The sequence below is a fragment of the Anomaloglossus baeobatrachus genome, chromosome 7, assembly GCF_048569485.1.
Source record: "Anomaloglossus baeobatrachus isolate aAnoBae1 chromosome 7, aAnoBae1.hap1, whole genome shotgun sequence".
NCBI classification, from domain to species: domain Eukaryota; kingdom Metazoa; phylum Chordata; class Amphibia; order Anura; family Aromobatidae; genus Anomaloglossus; species Anomaloglossus baeobatrachus.
Window position 1 is genome coordinate 146,377,941 of NC_134359.1, and position 22,092 is coordinate 146,400,032.

The 22,092-nt window shown below is 44.5% G+C and overlaps 2 protein-coding genes across 9 annotated transcripts in view; one reads left to right on the plus strand and one right to left on the minus strand.

Moving 5' to 3' along the window:
* Positions 1 to 17,810, plus strand: part of ASNSD1 (asparagine synthetase domain containing 1) — a 247,095-nt gene extending 229,285 nt beyond the window's left edge. For both annotated transcript variants that reach the window (XM_075317738.1, XM_075317739.1), the window contains exon 6: positions 14,620 to 17,810. In XM_075317738.1, the coding sequence (XP_075173853.1) occupies positions 14,620 to 14,908 (289 nt within the window). In that variant the 3' untranslated portion in view covers positions 14,909 to 17,810. The remainder of the gene's footprint in view (positions 1 to 14,619) is intronic.
* OSGEPL1 (O-sialoglycoprotein endopeptidase like 1) overlaps positions 13,738 to 22,092 on the minus strand; it is a 1,349,050-nt gene continuing 1,340,695 nt past the window's right edge. For all 7 annotated transcript variants that reach the window (XM_075317748.1, XM_075317740.1, XM_075317741.1 and 4 more), the window contains one exon: positions 13,738 to 15,119. In XM_075317748.1, the coding sequence (XP_075173863.1) occupies positions 15,002 to 15,119 (118 nt within the window). In that variant the 3' untranslated portion in view covers positions 13,738 to 15,001. The remainder of the gene's footprint in view (positions 15,120 to 22,092) is intronic.

Genomic DNA, 22,092 nt, shown 5'->3' on the forward strand with positions numbered 1-22,092 from the left:
AGATATAAAATTAATATAAGAACATGTATCAACATCACATACGGATTATAGCGAGATGGACAATCAACAGGAATGAGATCCTCACCAAAATTAGTCAGAGAATGCTTTTTCAAAGTTTAAAAGGAAGTGATGCAATTCCCTTGCTGTGGGGTTCTGGATTACCTCAGGATCCCTCAAAACTATAGACAAATGACATAGGGGTAAAGGACGTGTACATCAACAGGGAGAGAAACTATAATGATATATATGATGTTGGATGTATCATATCAATATCAATATTACCCTGAATTAAGTGAAGAAAATGTGATGTCCTCACTGAAGGGCTCTCAGTTGCCTCAAAATCAGGAAGGTACTATAAACAAATGATACCAGGATCAGTGATACTTATGTTAGAAGAATATCAACCATACAGGGTACATTTGTTATAAGCAATGTAAATGTTATACTGGGCTTTCAACCAGAAAAAAGGGGGCAAATACTACCTGAGTTGTTATGCGGCAATCAAATGGAAGTTTAAATGAAGAGGGGTAATTCCTTCACTGGAGGGTCACAACACGTTATGAGATCATATGAATGTACTATAGATAAATGATACCGGAATAGAGAATAATCATACATAGGGGAATAACACCAGTATAAGGCACATCCAAAATATGACTAATCCCATCTGTATTACCTTCATAAAGTCTGAGAACATATCATATAGGCACTGATGCCATGAGCAGGGAAAGTGACTCGTCCCAATGGGGCTCTATATGGGACCCTGCAAAAAGCGAATAATCAGTCACCTTGTACCAAGTGCACAGATTGATTTAACCCACATGGGTAGGCTGACATACCTGATATGTAGTAGTGATAATGTGGGGTCACATAATGGGAAAAACTGTGATGGGAATCTAGTGAAAAACATAAAGGAGGATAATGAGTGGTGATCAGCTAAGAAATTAGCCGGGACCAAGTTAATACACGTACCTCTCAATGGTGATTCAGGGTAAGGGCCCCAGGGAGAAGTGCGTCCTGTTGATGCGGTGGTATTATTTATATCCCATACCGTTGGGCGTGCACCGTCTGCCTTCCTGGACGGTGGAACGCAGTGTGGGGCTGGTGGAGCGCACGCCGCGCATGCGCAGTACCACTGCATGGACTGCGCAGGCGCGGGGAGCGCGACACCCGCACAATGACGCAAGATGCTGTGATTGGATGTCAGGGATCTGGGGGCGTGTGTGAACCCGATGAGTGAGACCATACTAACAACTGGGCTGTGAATTGCACGGGCACGAGCGCCGTGCACAGCTATTTGCATGACGCACGAGCCAGGCACAGAACACAAGCCAGTGTGTAAAAGTAGTGATGATATGCAGTGAGATCCAAGGTCAGTACAGTGAAGTAGTTAGCATGCCAGGTGAAAAACTTGTTTCAAGAGCGTGGCGAGTTGCTGATGAGTGGTCACGTCAGTGCAAGGTGGTGAAGGGATCAAGTGGAAGAAAGTGCCTAGAAGCAAAAAGAAAATTGGTTAGAAAAAAAGAAATCAAGGAAAACCCCACTAGTCCTTATACTGGAGTTGTACAATCACATATATGGAGGAAATGCAATATCATTATGAAAAACATAAAATACCTTTTTGACACATGTAGGTGGACCCCAAGAAATCATAGATATTAGACCCTTTTAATGCATCCATAAAACCATAAGAATAAAACCGACCATACAAGCAAGCTACCCCTCCATGGGAGATATTATAAACACATGTCATGCTCCCTATTAAGGCCTCTGGGTTCCAGTGTGTTCAGGGTGAAAATCCAATAGGATTCCCTTTCTTTAAGAGTACGTACTCTTAAAGAAAGGGAATCCTATTGGATTTTCACCCTGAACACACTGGAACCCAGAGGCCTTAATAGGGAGCATGACATGTGTTTATAATATCTCCCATGGAGGGGTAGCTTGCTTGTATGGTCGGTTTTATTCTTATGGTTTTATGGATGCATTAAAAGGGTCTAATATCTATGATTTCTTGGGGTCCACCTACATGTGTCATAAAGGTATTTTATGTTTTTCATAATGATATTGCATTTCCTCCATATATGTGATTGTACAACTCCAGTATAAGGACTAGTGGGGTTTTCCTTGATTTCTTTTTTTCTAACCAATTTTCTTTTTGCTTCTAGGCACTTTCTTCCACTTGATCCCTTCACCACCTTGCACTGACGTGACCACTCATCAGCAACTCGCCACGCTCTTGAAACAAGTTTTTCACCTGGCATGCTAACTACTTCACTGTACTGACCTTGGATCTCACTGCATATCATCACTACTTTTACACACTGGCTTGTGTTCTGTGCCTGGCTCGTGCGTCATGCAAATAGCTGTGCACGGCGCTCGTGCCCGTGCAATTCACAGCCCAGTTGTTAGTATGGTCTCACTCATCGGGTTCACACACGCCCCCAGATCCCTGACATCCAATCACAGCATCTTGCGTCATTGTGCGGGTGTCGCGCTCCCCGCGCCTGCGCAGTCCATGCAGTGGTACTGCGCATGCGCGGCGTGCGCTCCACCAGCCCCACACTGCGTTCCACCGTCCAGGAAGGCAGACGGTGCATGCCCAACGGTATGGGATATAAATAATACCACCGCATCAACAGGACGCACTTCTCCCTGGGGCCCTTACCCTGAATCACCATTGAGAGGTACGTGTATTAACTTGGTCCCGGCTAATTTCTTAGCTGATCACCACTCATTATCCTCCTTTATGTTTTTCACTAGATTCCCATCACAGTTTTTCCCATTATGTGACCCCACATTATCACTACTACATATCAGGTATGTCAGCCTACCCATGTGGGTTAAATCAATCTGTGCACTTGGTACAAGGTGACTGATTATTCGCTTTTTGCAGGGTCCCATATAGAGCCCCATTGGGACGAGTCACTTTCCCTGCTCATGGCATCAGTGCCTATATGATATGTTCTCAGACTTTATGAAGGTAATACAGATGGGATTAGTCATATTTTGGATGTGCCTTATACTGGTGTTATTCCCCTATGTATGATTATTCTCTATTCCGGTATCATTTATCTATAGTACATTCATATGATCTCATAACGTGTTGTGACCCTCCAGTGAAGGAATTACCCCTCTTCATTTAAACTTCCATTTGATTGCCGCATAACAACTCAGGTAGTATTTGCCCCCTTTTTTCTGGTTGAAAGCCCAGTATAACATTTACATTGCTTATAACAAATGTACCCTGTATGGTTGATATTCTTCTAACATAAGTATCACTGATCCTGGTATCATTTGTTTATAGTACCTTCCTGATTTTGAGGCAACTGAGAGCCCTTCAGTGAGGACATCACATTTTCTTCACTTAATTCAGGGTAATATTGATATTGATATGATACATCCAACATCATATATATCATTATAGTTTCTCTCCCTGTTGATGTACACGTCCTTTACCCCTATGTCATTTGTCTATAGTTTTGAGGGATCCTGAGGTAATCCAGAACCCCACAGCAAGGGAATTGCATCACTTCCTTTTAAACTTTGAAAAAGCATTCTCTGACTAATTTTGGTGAGGATCTCATTCCTGTTGATTGTCCATCTCGCTATAATCCGTATGTGATGTTGATACATGTTCTTATATTAATTTTATATCTAGAATCAGCCATTTACTGCCTCCAGTTTTGGAGTAGATCTCCGCCATCTTCTTACTATTACTGACAAAGTGCATAAGGTACAGATATTAGGTTGTGTTCATACTACAGCAGCGCATAAGCGGAGAATATAGAAAGAGTTGTTTTCTCTCATACGCATATTCATGTGTTTTGTGATATGATATTCATATATTTTGTTTATGATATAGGACTACATTGTCATAACTTCATTCATTTTGGTGATGACCATGTACAACTGAAAGCACATTATCCTGATACTCATATAGGTGGGTATCTGTCTGTTTGACTTAATTTTTTTGTCTCTCCATGATGGTTCTCATGTATATCTCCTCTAAATTCTGTCCTTTAGATTGGTGAATATTATATAAAATATTACATGAAAACTTGTTCTTTTTGATATTATGTGCGACATTGTAAGGTCGACTGACCGATTGCACGATGTGGAAGTGATATATTTTGTTTGACATTTATGATGTGATATCATGTATTAAGTTGTGTTCTCTTCTGTAACTAAAAAATCTTTATTTTTTGTTGTCATAGATAACATTATCCTTGACAAAGACCTAAATGGTCGAAACGTCGGATGATTTATCATTTGTCCTTTCGCACTAATAAAGAATATCCTACTGCTGGCACACATCCCATATTACTGGCACAAGTCTTATTGCGGGCACACGTCTCTTATAGCTGGCACACGTCTCTTATAGCTGGCACAAGTCTCCTACTGCTGGCACACATCCCATATTGCTGGCACGCGTCTCCTAGAGCTGGCACAAGTCTCCTATTGCTGGCACACATCCCCTACAGCTGGCACAGGTCTCCTATGGATGGCACACGTCCCCCTGTGTTTGATATGGTCCCCATGCTGCTGCCCATAGTAAAACACTTTACAGTCTCCAGCGCTGTCCTCCCTCGTGTCTCCCTCCGGGCTGCTGAACCCCTCCACTTCCTGGTTCTCGGTGCCGGTCATGTGATCTGGACAGCAGAGTGACATGATCTCTGCGTGCCTGATCACAGCGGCAGCAGTGAGATCGGGGAGACATCGGAAGACAAGCTGGAGGAGGTAAGTAAAGCTTTTTTATGTTAGGCTGGGCAGCAGCATGGGGGCCATATCTAACACGGGTGGGGGGGCATGTGCGATCAAAGGGGGGCGCAGGCACATATAATATGCGCCGCTCCCCCAGCCCATCGCCGTGGTGCGGTTTCAGCACCACGGTGATGGACAGCGGCAGTGCATATTATATGAGCGGGAGCAGGAGATCTCCCGCTGCCTCTTGCAGTCCCTACCAGCCTCCACCAGCCCCCAGCACCGCTCCAGAGTTGCCCCCACCTTGCCTGGACCCTGCAGTATATAATACGTATATTCTGATTATAAGACGCACCCCCTACTTTCCCCCAAAATTGGGGGGAACAAAGGTGCGTCTCATGCGAAGAATACGTTGTGTGTATGTATGTGTGTGTATAATATATTTATTATAAACAAATGTTTTGTAGGGGGGTCTTCATATGTTAACCACAACAGACACAAGTGTGCTTTCTGAAATTTTGAGCTCTCAACCCTGGATACACTGTGGAGGGAGGGGCAGGTCACCTGAGCTGACAGTGTTAAGAAAGGAGGAGAAATGATTGGTTTGTAATTTGACATGGCTACGCTGCACATCCACCGTCAACACTGACTCATGCAGGAGGTTAGACCAGGAGATCAAGGCTGTGTCATTACATTTCACAAACTAGGAAATTTGCTCTGTTATTGTGGGGTGTGCTCTTTCCTGTGAGTGTGTTGCTACCTGGTTATGATTGGTTGGTATGATACCTGCAGCAGGGCTGTGGAGTTGGTAAGCCAAACCTGCGACTCTGACTCCTCAATTTCCCTTGCGCCGACTCATAACTCCGACTCCCACATATATTGCTTATATTTAAGTAAAAAATGTATTGTAGTACAGCGTGAACATCAGACATTTAATCATTTTTATGATACAATAATCAAGATATTTAGATAGAACATAAAATATATTTTTTGGAATACAACTTTAGAACACAAAAAACTAATTGTAAATATGTAATACAATATGTAATATAGATTACATATACAGTACAGACCAAAAGTTTGGACACCTTCTCATTCAAAGAGAGTTCTTTATTTTCATGACTCTGAAAATTATAGATTCACATTGAAGGCATCAAAACTATGAATTAACATGTGGAATGAAATACTTAACAAAAAAGTGTGAAACAACTGAAAATGTCTTATATTCTAGGTTCTTCAAAGTTATCCACCTTTTCCTTTGATTTCTGCTTTGCACACTCTTGGCATTCTCTTGATGAGCTTCAAGAGGTAGTCACCGGAAATTGTTTTCCAACAGTCTTGAAGGAGTTCCCAGAGATGCTTAGCACTCGTTGGCCCTTTTGCTTTCAGTCTGCGGTTCAGCTCACCCCACACCATCTTGATTGGGTTCAGGTCTAGTGACTGTGGAGGCCAGGTCATCTGGCGTAGCACCCCGTCGCTCTCCTTCTTAGTCAAATAGCCCTTACACAGCCTGGAAGTGTGTTTGAGGTCATTGTCTTGTTGAAAAATAAATGATGGTCCAACTAAATGTAAACCTAATGGAATAGCATGCCGCTGTAAGATGCTGCGGTATCCATGCTGATTCAGTATGTCTTTCATTTTGAATAAATCCCCAACAGTGTCACCAGCAAAGCACCGCCACACCATCACACCTCCTCCTCCATGCTTCACGTTGGGAACCAGGCATATAGAGTCCATCCGTTCACCTTTTTTGCGTCGCACAAAGACACGGTGGTTGGATCCAAAGAGCTCAAATTTAGACTCATCAGACTAAAGCACAGATTTCCACTCGTCTAATGTCCATTCCTTGTGTTCTCTAGCCCAAACAAGTCTCTTCTGCTTGTTGCCTGTCCTTAGCAGTGGTTTCCTAGTAGCTATTTTACCATGAAGGCCTGCTGCACAAAGTCTCCTCTTAACAGTTCTAGAGATGTGTGTGCTGCTAGAACTCTGTGTAGCATTGACCTGGTCTGTAATCTGAGCTGCTGTTAACCTGCGAGTTCTGAGGCTGGTGACTCAGATAAACTTATCCCCCGCAGCAGAGGTGACTCTTGGTCTTCCTTTCCTGAGGCGGTCCTCATGTGAGCCAGTTTCTTTGTAGCGTTTGATGGTTTTTGCCACTGCACTTGGAAACACTTTCAAAGATTTCCTAATTTTTCAGACTGACTGACCTTCATTTCTTAAAGTAATGATGGCCACTCATTTTTCTTTACTTAGCTGCTTTTTTCTTGCCATAATACAAATTCTAACAGTCTATTCAGTAAGACTATCAGCTGTGTATCCACCAGACTTCTGCACAACACAACTGATGGTCCCAACCCCATTTATAAGGCAAGAAATCCCACTCATTAAACCTGACAGGGCACACCCGTGAAGTGAAAACCATTTCCGGTGATAACCTCTTGAAGCTCATCAAGTGTGTGCAAAGCAGTAATCAAAGCAAAAGGTGGCTAGTTTGAAGAACCTAGAATATAAGACATGCTGTATATATAATATATGTGTGTATGTCTGTGTATATGTGTAATATATAAATACCCACAGTACAGACCATACGTTTTGGACACACCTTCTCATTGAAAGAGTTCTCTCTATTTTCATGACTCTGAAAATTGTAGATTCACATTGAAGGCATCAAAACTATGAATTACCACATGTGGAATGAAATACTTAACAAAAATGTGTGAAACAACTGAAAATACAGGGGTTGGACAAAATAATGGTAACACCTAACGTTTTGGCATCATAATATTCGGACATGTTATAAACATGCAAACCATGACATATGTTAATGTTTTGTAGTTGATAATTTACATACACATATCACAAACTGTTTGTTTTGCAGAATTGTAAGAACATTGATGAGTACCTGATACCAATGCCAGACCTCTTAGATTTTCAAAGAGGCCAAATTGTTGCTGCTCGTATGGCAGGCGCTAGTGTAACAGAAAGTGCCCAAATGCTTGGCGTGTCAAGAGGTATTGTCTCCAATGTAATGACTGCATTTGAAAGAGAAGGAAAAATGTCCGCAGCAAAGCACAGGTCCGGCCGAAAGTTGAAGTTGATTGAGCGAGACCGTCGGACTCTAAAGCGAATTGTAAGAGAGCATGGCAAGACCACGGCTCCGAAAATCACTGCTGAGCTCAATGAACACCTACAGAACCCAGTTTCCACGAAAACTGTTCGTCGGGAGCTGCACAAATCTGGATTCCACGGAAGAGCTGCAATTAGAAAACTGCTGCTTTCAATGACAAATGTGTCCAAGCGTTTAGAGTGGTGTAGAAACCTCCAGAATTGCTCCCTCGAGCAGTGGAAACATGTGATATTCTCAGACAAATCATCGTTTACCCTTTTTCCGACCTCCGGCCGAGTGTACGTTTTGGAAACAGCCGAAAGAAACATTCCATCCAGACTGCCTTCTCCCAACCGTAAAACATGGCGGAGGTTCTGTGATGATCTGAGGTGCTATTTCGTGGAGATCCGCAATCCGAGATTATTTCGGCATTTTGAGCGACCAAGTGCATCCCATGTTTCAAGCACTGGTTCCGGAGGGGACTGCCATCTTTCAGGATGATAATGCACCAATTCATACAGCTAGAATCTTTAAGGCATGGCACGAGGAACATTCTAATGAAGTTGAGCATCTCATCTGGCCCCCACAATCCCCAGACCTCAACATTATTGAGCATTTATGGTCGATTTTAGAAATTCAAGTTAGATGTCGATTTCCGCCACCATTGTCGCTTAAAAAACTGGAGGGTGTTTTAACTGCAGAATGGGCTAAAATTCCTTTGGAAACAATTCACACTCGGAGAATTGAGGCTGTAATCACCGCAAAAGGTGGACCTACACCATATTAAACTAACTTTTGTTTTTGTTTCCCGTTGTTTCCATTATTTTGTCCAACCCCTGTATCTGCTGTCATTGTTACAGTAACTTTGTCACTTACAAAATATCTTGTTAAGGATGTTTGAGATGCTCTCTCCTCCACCTTTGTCTGGCAGGAAGTGCTGGGCACTGGTTTATTGGTGCTGCTGTTATTTTTCTCAGTCACAGCTTTGAAAACTTCCTGGTAGAAGCATTGTAAATGTCTCTTTAGATTGCAAGCTCTTGTAGGAGCATTTTTATCACTGCCTGAGTATGCACTGATTTTGGCATTACAGCATTTGTTTTCATCTGGGTCACTAGTCATACATTGACACAAAAAATATTTTTCATCTAGTGCAGGCCTTCCTTCTTCCCGAGTGTAAGAATAAATAATGGCATAGAAAAAATCTGCATATCAAATAAAGATAATTTTAAAGATATCATAATACCAGCAGAAGGACTACAATATAAGAACCAAATCACTTTTGACTGAACTACCAAACACAAAAAGAGGAGGCGATCATAAGGTTCAACATAGTTTTATTCATATTATAAGTGCGGAAAGGTGATGGGAACAGGTTACATCACTGCAGATAATGCAAAGAACAAAATTGCAATAGATAGATATATATATATATATATATATATATCTATCTATCTATCTAATATATATTTGCATATCTTTAGCAATAACCTGTCAGGACAGTGCACAATTAGCCAAACAGGAGAGATAAATGCAGATTTATAACAACCTCACAGAGATGATATTTAAGCAGCAGCCTTAATATAAGGTAGAATATATCTCACACATCTGTGTAAGAGCCAACAATTAATAAAGCTGAGAGACACCTAACATCCATGCCATGCAATTAAAATAATCCACCTCCTCAGGACAGTAGAAAAACAATAGGCCATTCAATATAATCTACATCCATGAGCAGAGAGGAAATCAGCACTCATGCAGACGAGCAGGAACAAGCACAGTCATATACTGAATGGAGAGCATATATAATGTCTCAAAGAGATGTAAGAATTACAATCAATAATCAGTCATCCATTCAGGAAAAAACTGTGATTATGACAAAACATGCTCCTGCAGCGGTGGAAGATTCCAACACTGACCCAGTGTGCACATAAATTGACTATCCCGAGGATGGTCTTTAAGGCCAGGGCATCAGGCACTGCTCAGACAATGCAAAACATATAATTACATATTACCTAAGGCAAGACTGCAGAGGGAATGCGCCCGATGCACATTTCGGAGTGTACCTTCGTCAGGGAGCTTGCATTCCCTTTGCAGTCTTGCCTTAGGTAATATGTAATTATATGTTTTGCCTTGTCTGAGCAGTGCCTGATGCCCTGGCCTTAAAGACCATGCAGTAACTATTGTCTTTTTCTATGCAGCAACCTTGTATGATTGTGGATGTCTTATCCTCAGGACAATTGACTGTTAGGCTATGTGCGCACGTTGCGTAAATACATGCAGTTACGCTGCGCTTTGTAGCGCAGCGTAACTGCATGCGTCCTGCGTCCCCTGCACAGTCTATGGAGATTGTGCAGGGGCCGTGCGCACGTGGCGTTTTAGAGCGCAGCGCTTCGGCTGCTGCCGAAGCGCTGCGTTCTAAGAAGTGACATGTCACTTCTTCCGTGCGCTTTGCCGGCAGCTCCTGCTCTGTCTATGGCAGGAGCTGCAGGCAGAGCGCATGGAATCAGCTTTTTTTTTTTTCACTACGGACATTTCTGCAGCGATTTAAAGCGCACATGTGCTCTTCAGATCGCTGCAGAAATTTCTGCAGTGACTGTACGCAACGTGCGCACATAGCCTTAATATGTTTACCCGGTCAGTGTCGGAATCCTCCACTGTTTCAGGAGCATGTTTTGCTCGATCACAGCTTTTACTCTGAATGGATGATTAATTATATTTTTAGAGATGATTATATGCTCTCCATTCTAGTATATGACTGTGTTTATTGCTCATTTGCATCAGTGTTGACCTCCTCTATGTTCATGGGTTATGACTATTTTGAAGGTTTCTTGTCCTGGGGAGATGTACTATCTTGAAATTGTATAGTGTGATGCCATGCAATGATTATTGTCCTCTATTGTTACGCGATTATCTTGTACAATTGTGGATGCCTCATCCTCAGGATAGTCAATTTGTTTATGTGCACATTGGGTCAGTGTTGGAATCTTCCACCGCTGCAGGAGCATGTTTTGTCATAATCACAGTTTTTTCCTGAACGGGTGACTGATTGTAATTCTTACATCTCTTTGAGACATTATATATGCTCTCTATTCAGTATATGACTGTGCTTGTTCCTGCTAGTCTGCATGAGTGCTGATTTCCTCTCTGCTCATGGATGTAGATTATATTGAATGGCCTATTGTTTTTCTACTGTCCTGAGGAGGTGGATTATTTTAATTGCATGGCATGGATGTTAGGTGTCTCTCAGCTTTATTAATTGTTGGCTCTTACGCAGATATGAGAGATATATTCTACCTTATAGTAAGGCTGCTGCTTAAATATCATCTCTGTGAGGTTGTTATAAATGTGTGCGGCATTGTGTGTGTGTCTGTGTAGGGCGGTGTTTGTGGTTCCCAGTGTGTGTGTGTGTGTGTGGTTTGTTGTGCGGTGCGTGTGTGTTTTGGGGAGAGGTGTGCACCCCAATCGTGCTTCATCCCCCATGCTGCGCATCCCCATCGTGCTCCATCCCCCATGCTGCGCACCCCCCATCGTGCTCCATCCCCCATGCTGCGCACCCCTCATCGTGCTCCATCCCCCATGCTGCGCACCCCCTATTGTACTCCATCCCCCATGCTGCGCACCCCCTATTGTACTCCATCCCCCATGCTGCGCACCCCCCATCGTGCTCCATCCCCCATGCTGCGCACCCCCCATCGTTCTCCATCCGACATGCTGCGCACCCCCCATTTTGCTCTATCCCCCATGCTGCGCACCCCCCATCGTGCTCCATCCCCCATGCTGCGCACCCCTCATCGTGCTTCATCCCCCATGCTGCGCACCCCCTATTGTACTCCATCCCCCATGCTGCGCACCCCCTATTGTGCTCCATCCCCCATGCTGCACACCCCCCATCGTCCTCCATCCCCCATGTTGCGCACCCCCCATCGTGCTCCATCCCCCATGCTGCGCACCCCCCATTGTGCTCCATCCCCCATGCTGCGCACCCCCCATCGTGCTCCATCCGACCTGCTGTGCACCCACCATTGTGCTCCATCCCCCATGCTGCGCACCCCCCATTGTGCTCCATCCCCCATGCTGCACACCCCCCATCGTGCTCCATCCCCCATGCTGCGCACCCCTCATCGTGCTTCATCCCCCATGCTGCGCACCCCTCATCGTGCTTCATCCACCATGCTGCGCACCCCCCATCGTGCTCCATCCCCCATGCTGCGCACCCCCCATCGTCCTCCACCCCCATTGTGCTCCACCCCCATGCTGCGCACCCCCCATCGTGCTCCATCCCCCATGCTGCGCACCCCCCATCGTGCTCCATCCCCCATGCTGCGCACCCCCCATTGTGCTCCATCCTCCATGCTGCGCACCCCCCATTGTGCTCCATCCTCCATGCTGCGCACCCCCCATCGTGCTCCATCCCCCATGCTGCGCACCCCTCATCGTGCTTCATCCCCCATGCTGCGCACCCCCTATTGTACTCCATCCCCCATGCTGCGCACCCCCTATTGTGCTCCATCCCCCATGCTGCGCACCCCCTATTGTACTCCATCCCCCATGCTGCGCACCCCCCATTGTGCTCCATCCCCATGCTGCGCACCCCTCATCGTGCTCCATCCGACCTGCTGTGCACCCCCCATCGTGCTTCATCCCCCATGCTGCACACCCCCCATTGTGCTCCATCCTCCATGCTGCGCACCCCCCATTGTGCTCCATCCTCCATGCTGCGCACCCACCATTGTGCTCCATCCCCCTTGCTGCGCACCCCCCATTGTGCTCCATCCCCCATGCTGCGCACCCCCCATCGTGCTCCATCCCCCATGCTGCGCACCCCTCATCGTGCTTCATCCCCCATGCTGCGCACCCCTCATCGTCCTCCACCCCCATTGTGCTCCATCCCCCATGCTGCGCACCCCCCATCGTGCTCCATCCCCCATGCTGCGCACCCCCCATCGTGCTCCATCCCCCATGCTGAGCACCCCCCATTGTGCTCCATCCTCCATGCTGCGCACCCCCCATTGTGCTCCATCCTCCATGCTGCGCACCCCCCATCGTGCTCCATCCCCCATGCTGCGCACCCCCCATCGTGCTCCATCCCCCATGCTGCGCACCCCCCATCGTGGTTCATCCCCATGCTTCGCACCCCCCATCGTGCTCCATCCCCCATGCTGGGGCCGCCGGGGGCGGGTCCGAGCATGGCAACGTGTGCCGGGGGCGGGGCTGAGCGGGCGAGGCGTCAGCGTATGCCGGCTCCCTGCACATGTGTACCGAGAGCCGGTGTACGCTTGTAACCATGATACACATCGGGTAACTAAGGGAAGCGCTTCCTATAGTTACGCGATGTGTATCATGGTTACCAGCGTACACCGGCTCCGTCACGATCACAGCATCACAAGGTTATGTCCGCCGGGGGCGTGGCCGAGTGTGGCGCGGGCGAGGCGTCAGCGTATGCCGGCTCCCTGCACATGTGTACCGGGAGCCGGTGTACGCTGGAGCGGGCGATGCGTGCGGTGGGCCGGGGCAAGCGGCTAATCCATGCGGGGGGCGGGGCGAGGCCGAGGCAAGCGGCCAATCCGTGGGGGCGGGGGCCAGGCCGAGTCTAGCGGCCATCCGACAGTTGTCACTGTAACGACACTGTCACGGTGACACAATTTTGGAGCAAGACAGACAGACAGACAGACAGAATAAAGCAATTAGATATATATATATATATCTATCTATATATATATATATATATATATATATCTATATCTATATATAGATATATATATAGATATATATATATATAGATATTTGGATATCTATTGCAATTTTGTTCTTGGCATTATCTGCAGTGATGTAACCTGTTTACCTGTTCCCATCACCTTTCCGCACTTATAATATGAATAAAACTATGTTGAACCTTGTGATCGCCTCCTCTTTTTGTGTTTGGTAGTTCTTCCTGAGTTGTGTTTACGTTTTACCCTTGCCTGTAGAGGAGGAACTTCACTGGTGCTCAAGTGCAGCACAGACTTATCTCAGCTAAGACAAAGCCTAGATCCTCAGGCTACATACATTCACACACAATGTTTTTGCGGATCCATTTTTTGCAGTGAAATGCAATGACTCTGGGCATCCCATCAAAGTCAATGGGTTTAAAGATATGACATTCAAACACATCGTTTTGTGAGGATCTGTTTTTGGGCTCAAAAACTTATCCTCACAAAGAATGAACATGTCCGTTTGTGGTGTTTTTCTAATCTGCTTTTGCTATTGAAAACATTGTCTATGAGCTCAAAAACCTTTCAGGTGATGCGGTTTTTTAAAAAGCTGATCTGCTTTTACAGCTGAAAAACGTATCCTCCAAAAACGCTGTGTGAATGTAGCCTTGGATGAGGAATGGAACAGCCATTTATAGGACATTTCATAACTTTCCCAAATTCCTATGAAAACATATTCAGCACATTCTGCATTGAACTACTGTACCCAATTTATTATATATTTTAGGAGTCGGTCCATTTTATTCCGACTCTGACTCCTCCAAAATGAACTCCGACTCCACAGCCCTGACCTGCAGAAGTACACACACATAGTGAGAATGCCCACTTGAACTTCAAAAATTCTCATTAGGTGTCAAACCAAATATTTTGATATAACATATCCTTTTTTTCTGCAGCCACTATTTCATTGTGTGTCAAGTTCAACATGAAAAATTTGGTAAAAGGTCCTCTTTATATGAATTTTTATGGCTGTTTAATGTAACTTCAAAAAATCATTGACTTTTGTTGATGTAAAATATTATGAAGTGCCTTGTGCTTCATGGTGTTTATATTCTATTTTAGGTTTCCATTTCTGGATGAAGATGTGGTTTCTTTTTTGAACTCTCTTCCAATCTGGGAAAAAACTAATTTGTTGATTGCCAGGGGGCTAGGTGAAAAGTTAATTTTGCGAATAGCTGCTGTGATACTTGGACTTGGAAACTCTTCAGTATTGCCTAAAAGAGCCATGCAGTTTGGATCCAGAATTGCAAAAATGGAAAATAAAAATGAAAAAGCATCAGACAAATGCAGTAGACTTCAGCCATGTGTCAAGGATTTCCATGAAGTTGGAGTTCAAGAAAGTTTTCGTTAACTGTTGTATATTGAATGTGACAATTAGACAAGTCTTAAGCTGAAGAGAGATCGTGATTCTGTATTGATGATGGTGCCGTTTTCAGAGACACGGTTATTGAAGATAATTCAGTTTACTTATTTTCTCTTGGAAATATTTATTACACAGAAGGTAGGATGCCAGATTTCCAACATCAAAACGGCCTGATATGCTGTAAAAATACACAGGTTTCCTAAAATAAAGCAAAAAAAAAGTTTTTACAATGACAAATTGGTTCTTGTCAAACTACTTTTAAATTTTATTCTACTTGCTTGACTTGGGCTCCATTAATTTATCTTTGGGCCTGTTGTAGAAAGCAAGTGCACCTTCGCTCCAATCACACTTGGTAGGCCCTGGTTCATGTATAGGGGATACCTTTTAATTGAGAACATTTGAATGCTCATCAGGCTATGCAAAACTATGAAAGGGCTCTATTGAATGGGTGGGTAAAGGTCTATTTTATAGCAAAAAATGGTAAACAAAGAAATTGAGCAGTTTTGGCTATTACAACTGATCAATTTATACAGTGAACATTTGGACCTTGCTTTATCAAGCGGTTTTTCCACGTTTTATGGCTTTAATAAATGCTTGAAATTTTGCTATTTTTTTCGCAGCTTGAAGTTGCAGAAAAACGTACGGACTTTGTTTTTACACCAGTCCCAGCAAGCCCCTTGACCTTCTTGAAAAGTGGGCGGTGCTTGGAAAAGGCATTGGTAAGTTCGGCTGACCAATCATAATTTACACCACCAAAAGTGGTGTTAGTTATGACACGTGCTACAGCCCTTGACTGGGTAATTTTTCTGCGATGGACCCAGTTTAGTAAGAAGCACTTACCTCTTGAGGCCTGTGCACACATTGCAGATTTGTCACGGTTTTTGGCTGCTCTTATTTGTCACAATTTCCTGATGCCAGCAAAGTGAATAAGAATCTTGCAGTGACATTGCTTATTTTCTCCTTGCAGATTTGGTGCAGATTTAAATCTATAGCATATCGGTTCATTCAGCATTTTTGCTGCAGATTTCACTCATACTAATGAGTGGGGAAAAATCTGCAACAATACACATGTAAAAAATGCACCAAAACCGCATGTTTTTGTGGCTGCATTTTTCCTGCCAAGAGATACAGAAATTTTTGCACCAAATACTTGACGGGTGCACATACCCTTACTGGTGAAGCTCTCCCTTCATAGTTTGGAGTATACCTGTCTTAATGAATCAGAAGCCATAGTTTGAGAAGAGTGTGATCATAAGCTCCGCAGGTATTTCCTCAGCTGTAATCTGGCTAAGGAAAAAAATCACAGCATGCTCTGTGATGCTCTGTGAGAAAATAATCAGACTTTTGTATGACCTATACAAAACTAAATCAATTTAATTCGCCCCACTTTTCTGGTTGACAATTGGTGCAAAATTATATACACAGCTGTGAGCAAACCCGATCTCTGTGGATTTTATCTACAGCAGGGGTCTCAAACACGCAGGCCGCATGCAGCGGCCCGCAAACCCCTTGACTATTGCAGTCAGTGCAGGGGCCGCAACTGTCAGCACTTTTTTACTTGACTGTATTGCCGACACTGTGCAAAGAAGCTCTCTGCAGCTATACCAATAGCAAGTGTCGGCAAATCAGAGGCGAGCAGCTGACATCTGTGATTCATGTCACCCGCTGGCCTCTGGCGAGCTGCCACTGCTAAATTGGTGCCGAGAGCGTCTTTGCTCAGTGCCCACAATACATTCAAGTCAAATAAAGCGCTGACTGCTGACACTGGCAGCCCCTGCATCGTCCTCGATCTTCTGTGGGTCGCAAGAAGCAGGAAAGAGGACACTGAGGAAATTTTTTTTTTTTATTTAAATATGTGAAGAACGGCACAATAGGGGGACATTACTACAAGGGGACAAGGATGGGCATATTACTTCAGGATTGGGTACATTATTATGAGATGGGTACCAAGTTGTGAACATTATTACAAGATGTTGGCCAAAATTGCTATATGGTGCTAATTGTAAGATAAGAGGGAAAAAAAAAGCATGGCATTTTTTAACCATTTAAAAATGCTTTTTTATATTTAAACTGAAATAAACAAAAAAATTGCACGTTTGCTATCGCCACATTCGACTCAAACTATAAAATTGTACCGTAACCCAAATGATGATTGGCATTTGAAAAATTAAAATAAACTAGCGAAAAATATTCAAAAAAAATAGAAAAAACAATGGTGTCACTAAATGTCAGTTAGGCAAAGAATGTGACCTCCCAAATTCGGTTTTTTTTTTCTATGTGCAGCCCATATAGCCAGCCAAGTTTGGGACCCATGCTCTATGGAATGGTATAAATGAATACACTTCTCTAAGACCAACCCTAATATGGCTCATTTGGCAAAACTAAAAAATATATCTCTCTGAATATGTGAAAACAAATTCATGTTTTATTTTTAGTTTGTAAAAGTAGCAAAGCCTAATAAAGAAATATAAATCTGCTAACGCTATAACTGTACTGACCCAAAAAATAAACTGGTCTTATCACATCACTTTACTGCACAGTGAACCACACAAAAAAATAGAAAAATAACTGAATTGCTAGGTTTTGTTAATTCTGCAAATGAAAAATCTAAATGAAAAGTAATCAGAAAAAGGTTATGTATCCTAAAGTAGTACTCAAAAAATCTTCAACTTGTCATGCAAAAAAAATAAGCTCCCATACAAATGTTTGCCAAAAAATACAAGTTACAACTCTCAGAATATGGCGACAACAAATTTTTTTTAATTAGAAAAAAAAGCACTTTTACTGGTCAAAAACCATAGAGAAAAAAAATAAAATAAATAAATCTGGTATTGTTGTAATCGGACTGACCTGAAGAATAAAGCAGTCTTCTTATACTGTATGGAGAACAGCGAAAAATAAAAACTATTTTTGAACTGCCATCTGTTTATGCTACCTTTCTAAAATCAGATAAATGCTTGGCTCACATATATCCTGCGCTCTCCACTGAGCACTTATGTCGGGGTTTCCTTGTATATCCCAAAAACCACAATTCAGACAAAATAATGGAATCACTCACTATAATGAGGAGAAACTAAGGCAGAAAAAAGCGCAATAGGGGTAGAGATGAGATTATCTCCTCACCTGGGATAGTTGTGTATGACACTACTATTGCGTGTGTAACAGGCTGCTGCAGATCCGCGGGTGATGCATACCAATATAGGAGACTATCATGATAAAATGCAGAGCAGAGGAACCGCGTTTTATCCTAACAGCACTCATACATGTTGACCATGTATGAGTGCTGTTCACAAGTTTGGGGAGGGTCTTAGTTAGTCAGAAAAGGCTGGAAAAAGAGATAATTAATCCAAACATGTGAAGCTCATTGTTCTTTGTGCCTGAAATACTTCTTAATACTTTAGGGGAACCAAACAGAATTCTGGTGGTTTGAGGGATTGAATAATAAATGACCCTCTGAATAAACTTTTCACAATTTAAAAAAAAAAAAGAAACAACATTCTTTTTTGCGGCAGTGCATTTCACACTTCCAGGCTGATCTACAGTCCAAATGTCACAATGCCAAGTTAATTCCGAATGTGTAAACCTGCTAAATCTGCAGGGGGTTTAATACTACTTGTAGGCACTGTAATAGATGAATGACATATATAATGTCTCACTCCCCTGCATATTCTAAGCTGGCACTCTTTAGTGACTTTCATGTGGCACTAAAGGGTGCTTAGCCTTGTATTTAGCCAAAAAAGAAATAATTAAAAAAACCAACGTGGGGTTCCCCCCACTAGCTAGGGTAAAGCAGACGGCTGCAGCCTGCAAATCACAGCTGGCAGCTTCACCTTGGCTGGTAATCCAAAACAGAGGGCACCCCATGCTGTTATTTTGAATTAAATATTTTAAAACAAAAAAAACGTGGGGTCCCCCCCCAAATTGGATCACTAGCCAAGGTAAAGCGGACAACTGTGGTTTGCTATTCTCAGACTAGGGAGGTCCACCATTATTGGGCACTCCCCAGCCTAAAAATAGCAGGCCACAGCCGCCCCAGGAGTGGCGCATCCATTAGATTTGCCAATCCTGGCGCTTCCCCCAACTCATCCCGTTGCCCTGGTGTAGTGGCAAACGGGGTAATATATGGGGTTGATGCCAGATGTGTAATGTCACCTGGCATCAAGCCGTGGGGTTAGTGATGTCTCGCGTCTATCAGATACCCGATATCACCAACCCAGTCAGTAATTGAAAAAAAAGACAACAAAAAAAGTTTTATTTGAAAAAACACTCCCCAAAACATTCCCTCTTTCACTAATTTATTGAAAAGAACAATCAAATCTGGGTCCGGCGTAATCCAATAAGGGGGTCCCACGACGATCCATACCATAGTCACTGTCCCAGTCAATGAAGAACAGAATGTTCCCCATTGGCTGGGAGAGTAGTGCAGTGACCTGGGCTAACATCAATAGGTCAGCTCAGGTCACTGCAGGGGATGACGAGCGCTGCTGTCAGAAGGTTAGATGAGATCATTACCTGCTGTGACGATCTCCTGCACTCCTGACGTCAGCGCTGTCACTGACTTCCATTGTCCGCCGCGTTCACAGCGAAGAATCGCGGGAGCCTGTGACGTCTCTGCTAGTGACTGTCTCGGGACGCCCGCGAGACGTGATGTGAGAACGCGGTGGGCATAGAAGGCAGTGACAGCGCTGACGTCAGGAGTGCAGGAGATTGTCACAGCAGGTAATGATCTCATCTAACCTCCTGACAGCAGCGCTGGTCATCCCTGCGGCTGCCCGCACTGCAGTGTGACAAGCTGTTGATACTGCAGTGTGGGCATCTGGGGCTGGCGCGGGAGCAGGACACAGACTGCAGGGGCACCCGACAGAGGTCACACATAAGTGCTTCCGTGCGGCTTCCAGGGGTTTTGTGGGCCCATTGACTTGTATTGAGTCACGGTCCGTTATTACGGAACAGAATAGGACAAGTTCCATAATAACGGAACAGACATACGGCATCCAATGTGTTTTTTTGTAGGATCGGATGCATACAGAAGTTCTTCCGTGTGCCATCCGATCATACAGAAAAGTCATTGAAAAGATGGTCCTATCAGTAGGTCCGCAAAAAAACTGGAACTGGCCAGGACAAACAGAACGGTCATGTGAATGAGCCCTTAGACTGCATACTTGTTATCCAAATGCAGACCAGTACACCGCAGGGTTTTCATGCAATCCATAATCAGCAAACATGCCACAAATTAACATACAGAGGCACTGAACAGTTACATGAAACAATGGTTAGTGTCTCTTTATTTGCTGAACAAAGCAATAAAACATGGCATAATTAAGAATAGTTGACATGCACACAAGGGGCCAGCTATTGGACAATAAAACGGCAGCAGTAGTCGGTGAAAGTCAGGATTGGGTTCTGGGGTAGCTGGATTTTTAGATGGAGAAACGCAGACTTTTGGTGAGGTAGGTGAGAGGCTTTGCTACTGTACTGTAATTAGGGATAAACTTTTTGGTTGACCGGGCGGGGCCACTGGGTAATGGCCTCTACTTTTCCGGGTTCTGGATGTATGTACCCACTTCCCACATTATATCCCAGGTATAGCATTTTGGCTATCTATTTGGCACTCATTGACTTGGATGGTGAGCTGGTTTTTCCTACCCTTTGCAGCACCTGAGATGTGCTGAAGATGCTCTTGTCACTGGTACTGGATGACTGGACTGGGGCACCTAGGCTGACCCTCAGAGGGGGGAGCTCTGCATTGTCTTTCAGCTCAGAGGTACACTAGATGGTAGCGAGGTCTGAGTTGCCAGCAAGACTCTAACTCCTGTCCAAGCCCTGAGGTAACTACCCTCCCCTACCTCCACCGGAGGGGGGGAGCCTGGATTGTAAATACAAACCCCACAACTACACATGGACAGGGGAAACAACAACTCGTACACACTGCAATCACCCACAAAGGAGCAACTAAACATGCACAGGGTAAAACAATATAAAAGGAGGGAAGTAAACAGATAACTGGCAAATTTCCACAGCGTACAATAAGCACACCATGGAATGCTGCAGTCAGCACAATTGCTGCAGCCAACACAGCGAGTAACAGAGCGGGCTCCTCCAGCTGCTTTCACCACCTTCCAACCGAATAAGAACAGAGAATAACCAGCGCCCTCTAGTGGGAGCAGTGGGTATATATAGGTACGAAGTGGTCCAAACCAGAAACACCTTGAGAAGGTGATGAGAATGCTTGCTATAGAAGTAAATATAGATATTAACCCTCTCTTCCCCAAAAGAAAGGGAATATATTTAATCTGCAGGGTTTCAAGGCAAAGAGACTTTGGCCCAGAATCTGTCACTAGTCTCTACAACAGAGAGAGACGACCATGACAGTAACCCCCCCTTAACGAGAGGCCTCCAGACTCAAGATGGACTCCATCTGACCTGTGGTTTACCTCCCATGTGAACAGACCCTTATGTCTGCCAGCGACGCATGCTCCAGCGACGCCGCCCATCTCCTAAGCACCAACCTGTGGACAACAATATGGACGTTAAGTCCCAGGGGCAGCTCCAGCCGATCGACCGTAGGGCTGATATTGTCCGCAACAAGATTTGGACTCAATAAGTAACAAAAGACTATAGCGCTCACAAAGTGATAGTGAGGGTTAGTACAATTTAAACACTATTTTAAATGAATGGGGACAATTTACTTGTTATATGTGATAACAGAAAATGCGGATGAGTAGATGTGAATCCTTATCTGACCAGCATGGACCGCTGCTGAGATGGCGTGTTTCAGGATGGCTGAGTTGCAGAATTGCAGCTGCTTCTTCCCAGTGGGTGCGAGAACTTGGGGTGTGATGCGGGCAGGCTTCACGGGGTAAGATGTGACCCAGTGGAAGGGATGCAAGTCAGAGCTGGTGTCTGTATCCAGGAGCCCCGGCCGGCGGCTTCCTTAGATACTTAGACGCGTCAGGATTCCCTGACGAAGGAGGCACGTTTTGCAACTCTGAAACGCATTGGGACCCCTTTTGCCTGCTACAGGCTTCCGTAGCCTGTCCTGAGCCCTGTGACGTTACACGCTCCTCCACATGCACGCGTCTAAGTATCCAAGTAAGCCACCGGCCGGGACGCCAGCTCTGACTCGCATCCCTTCCACTGGGTCACATCTTACCCCGTGAAGCCTGCCCGCA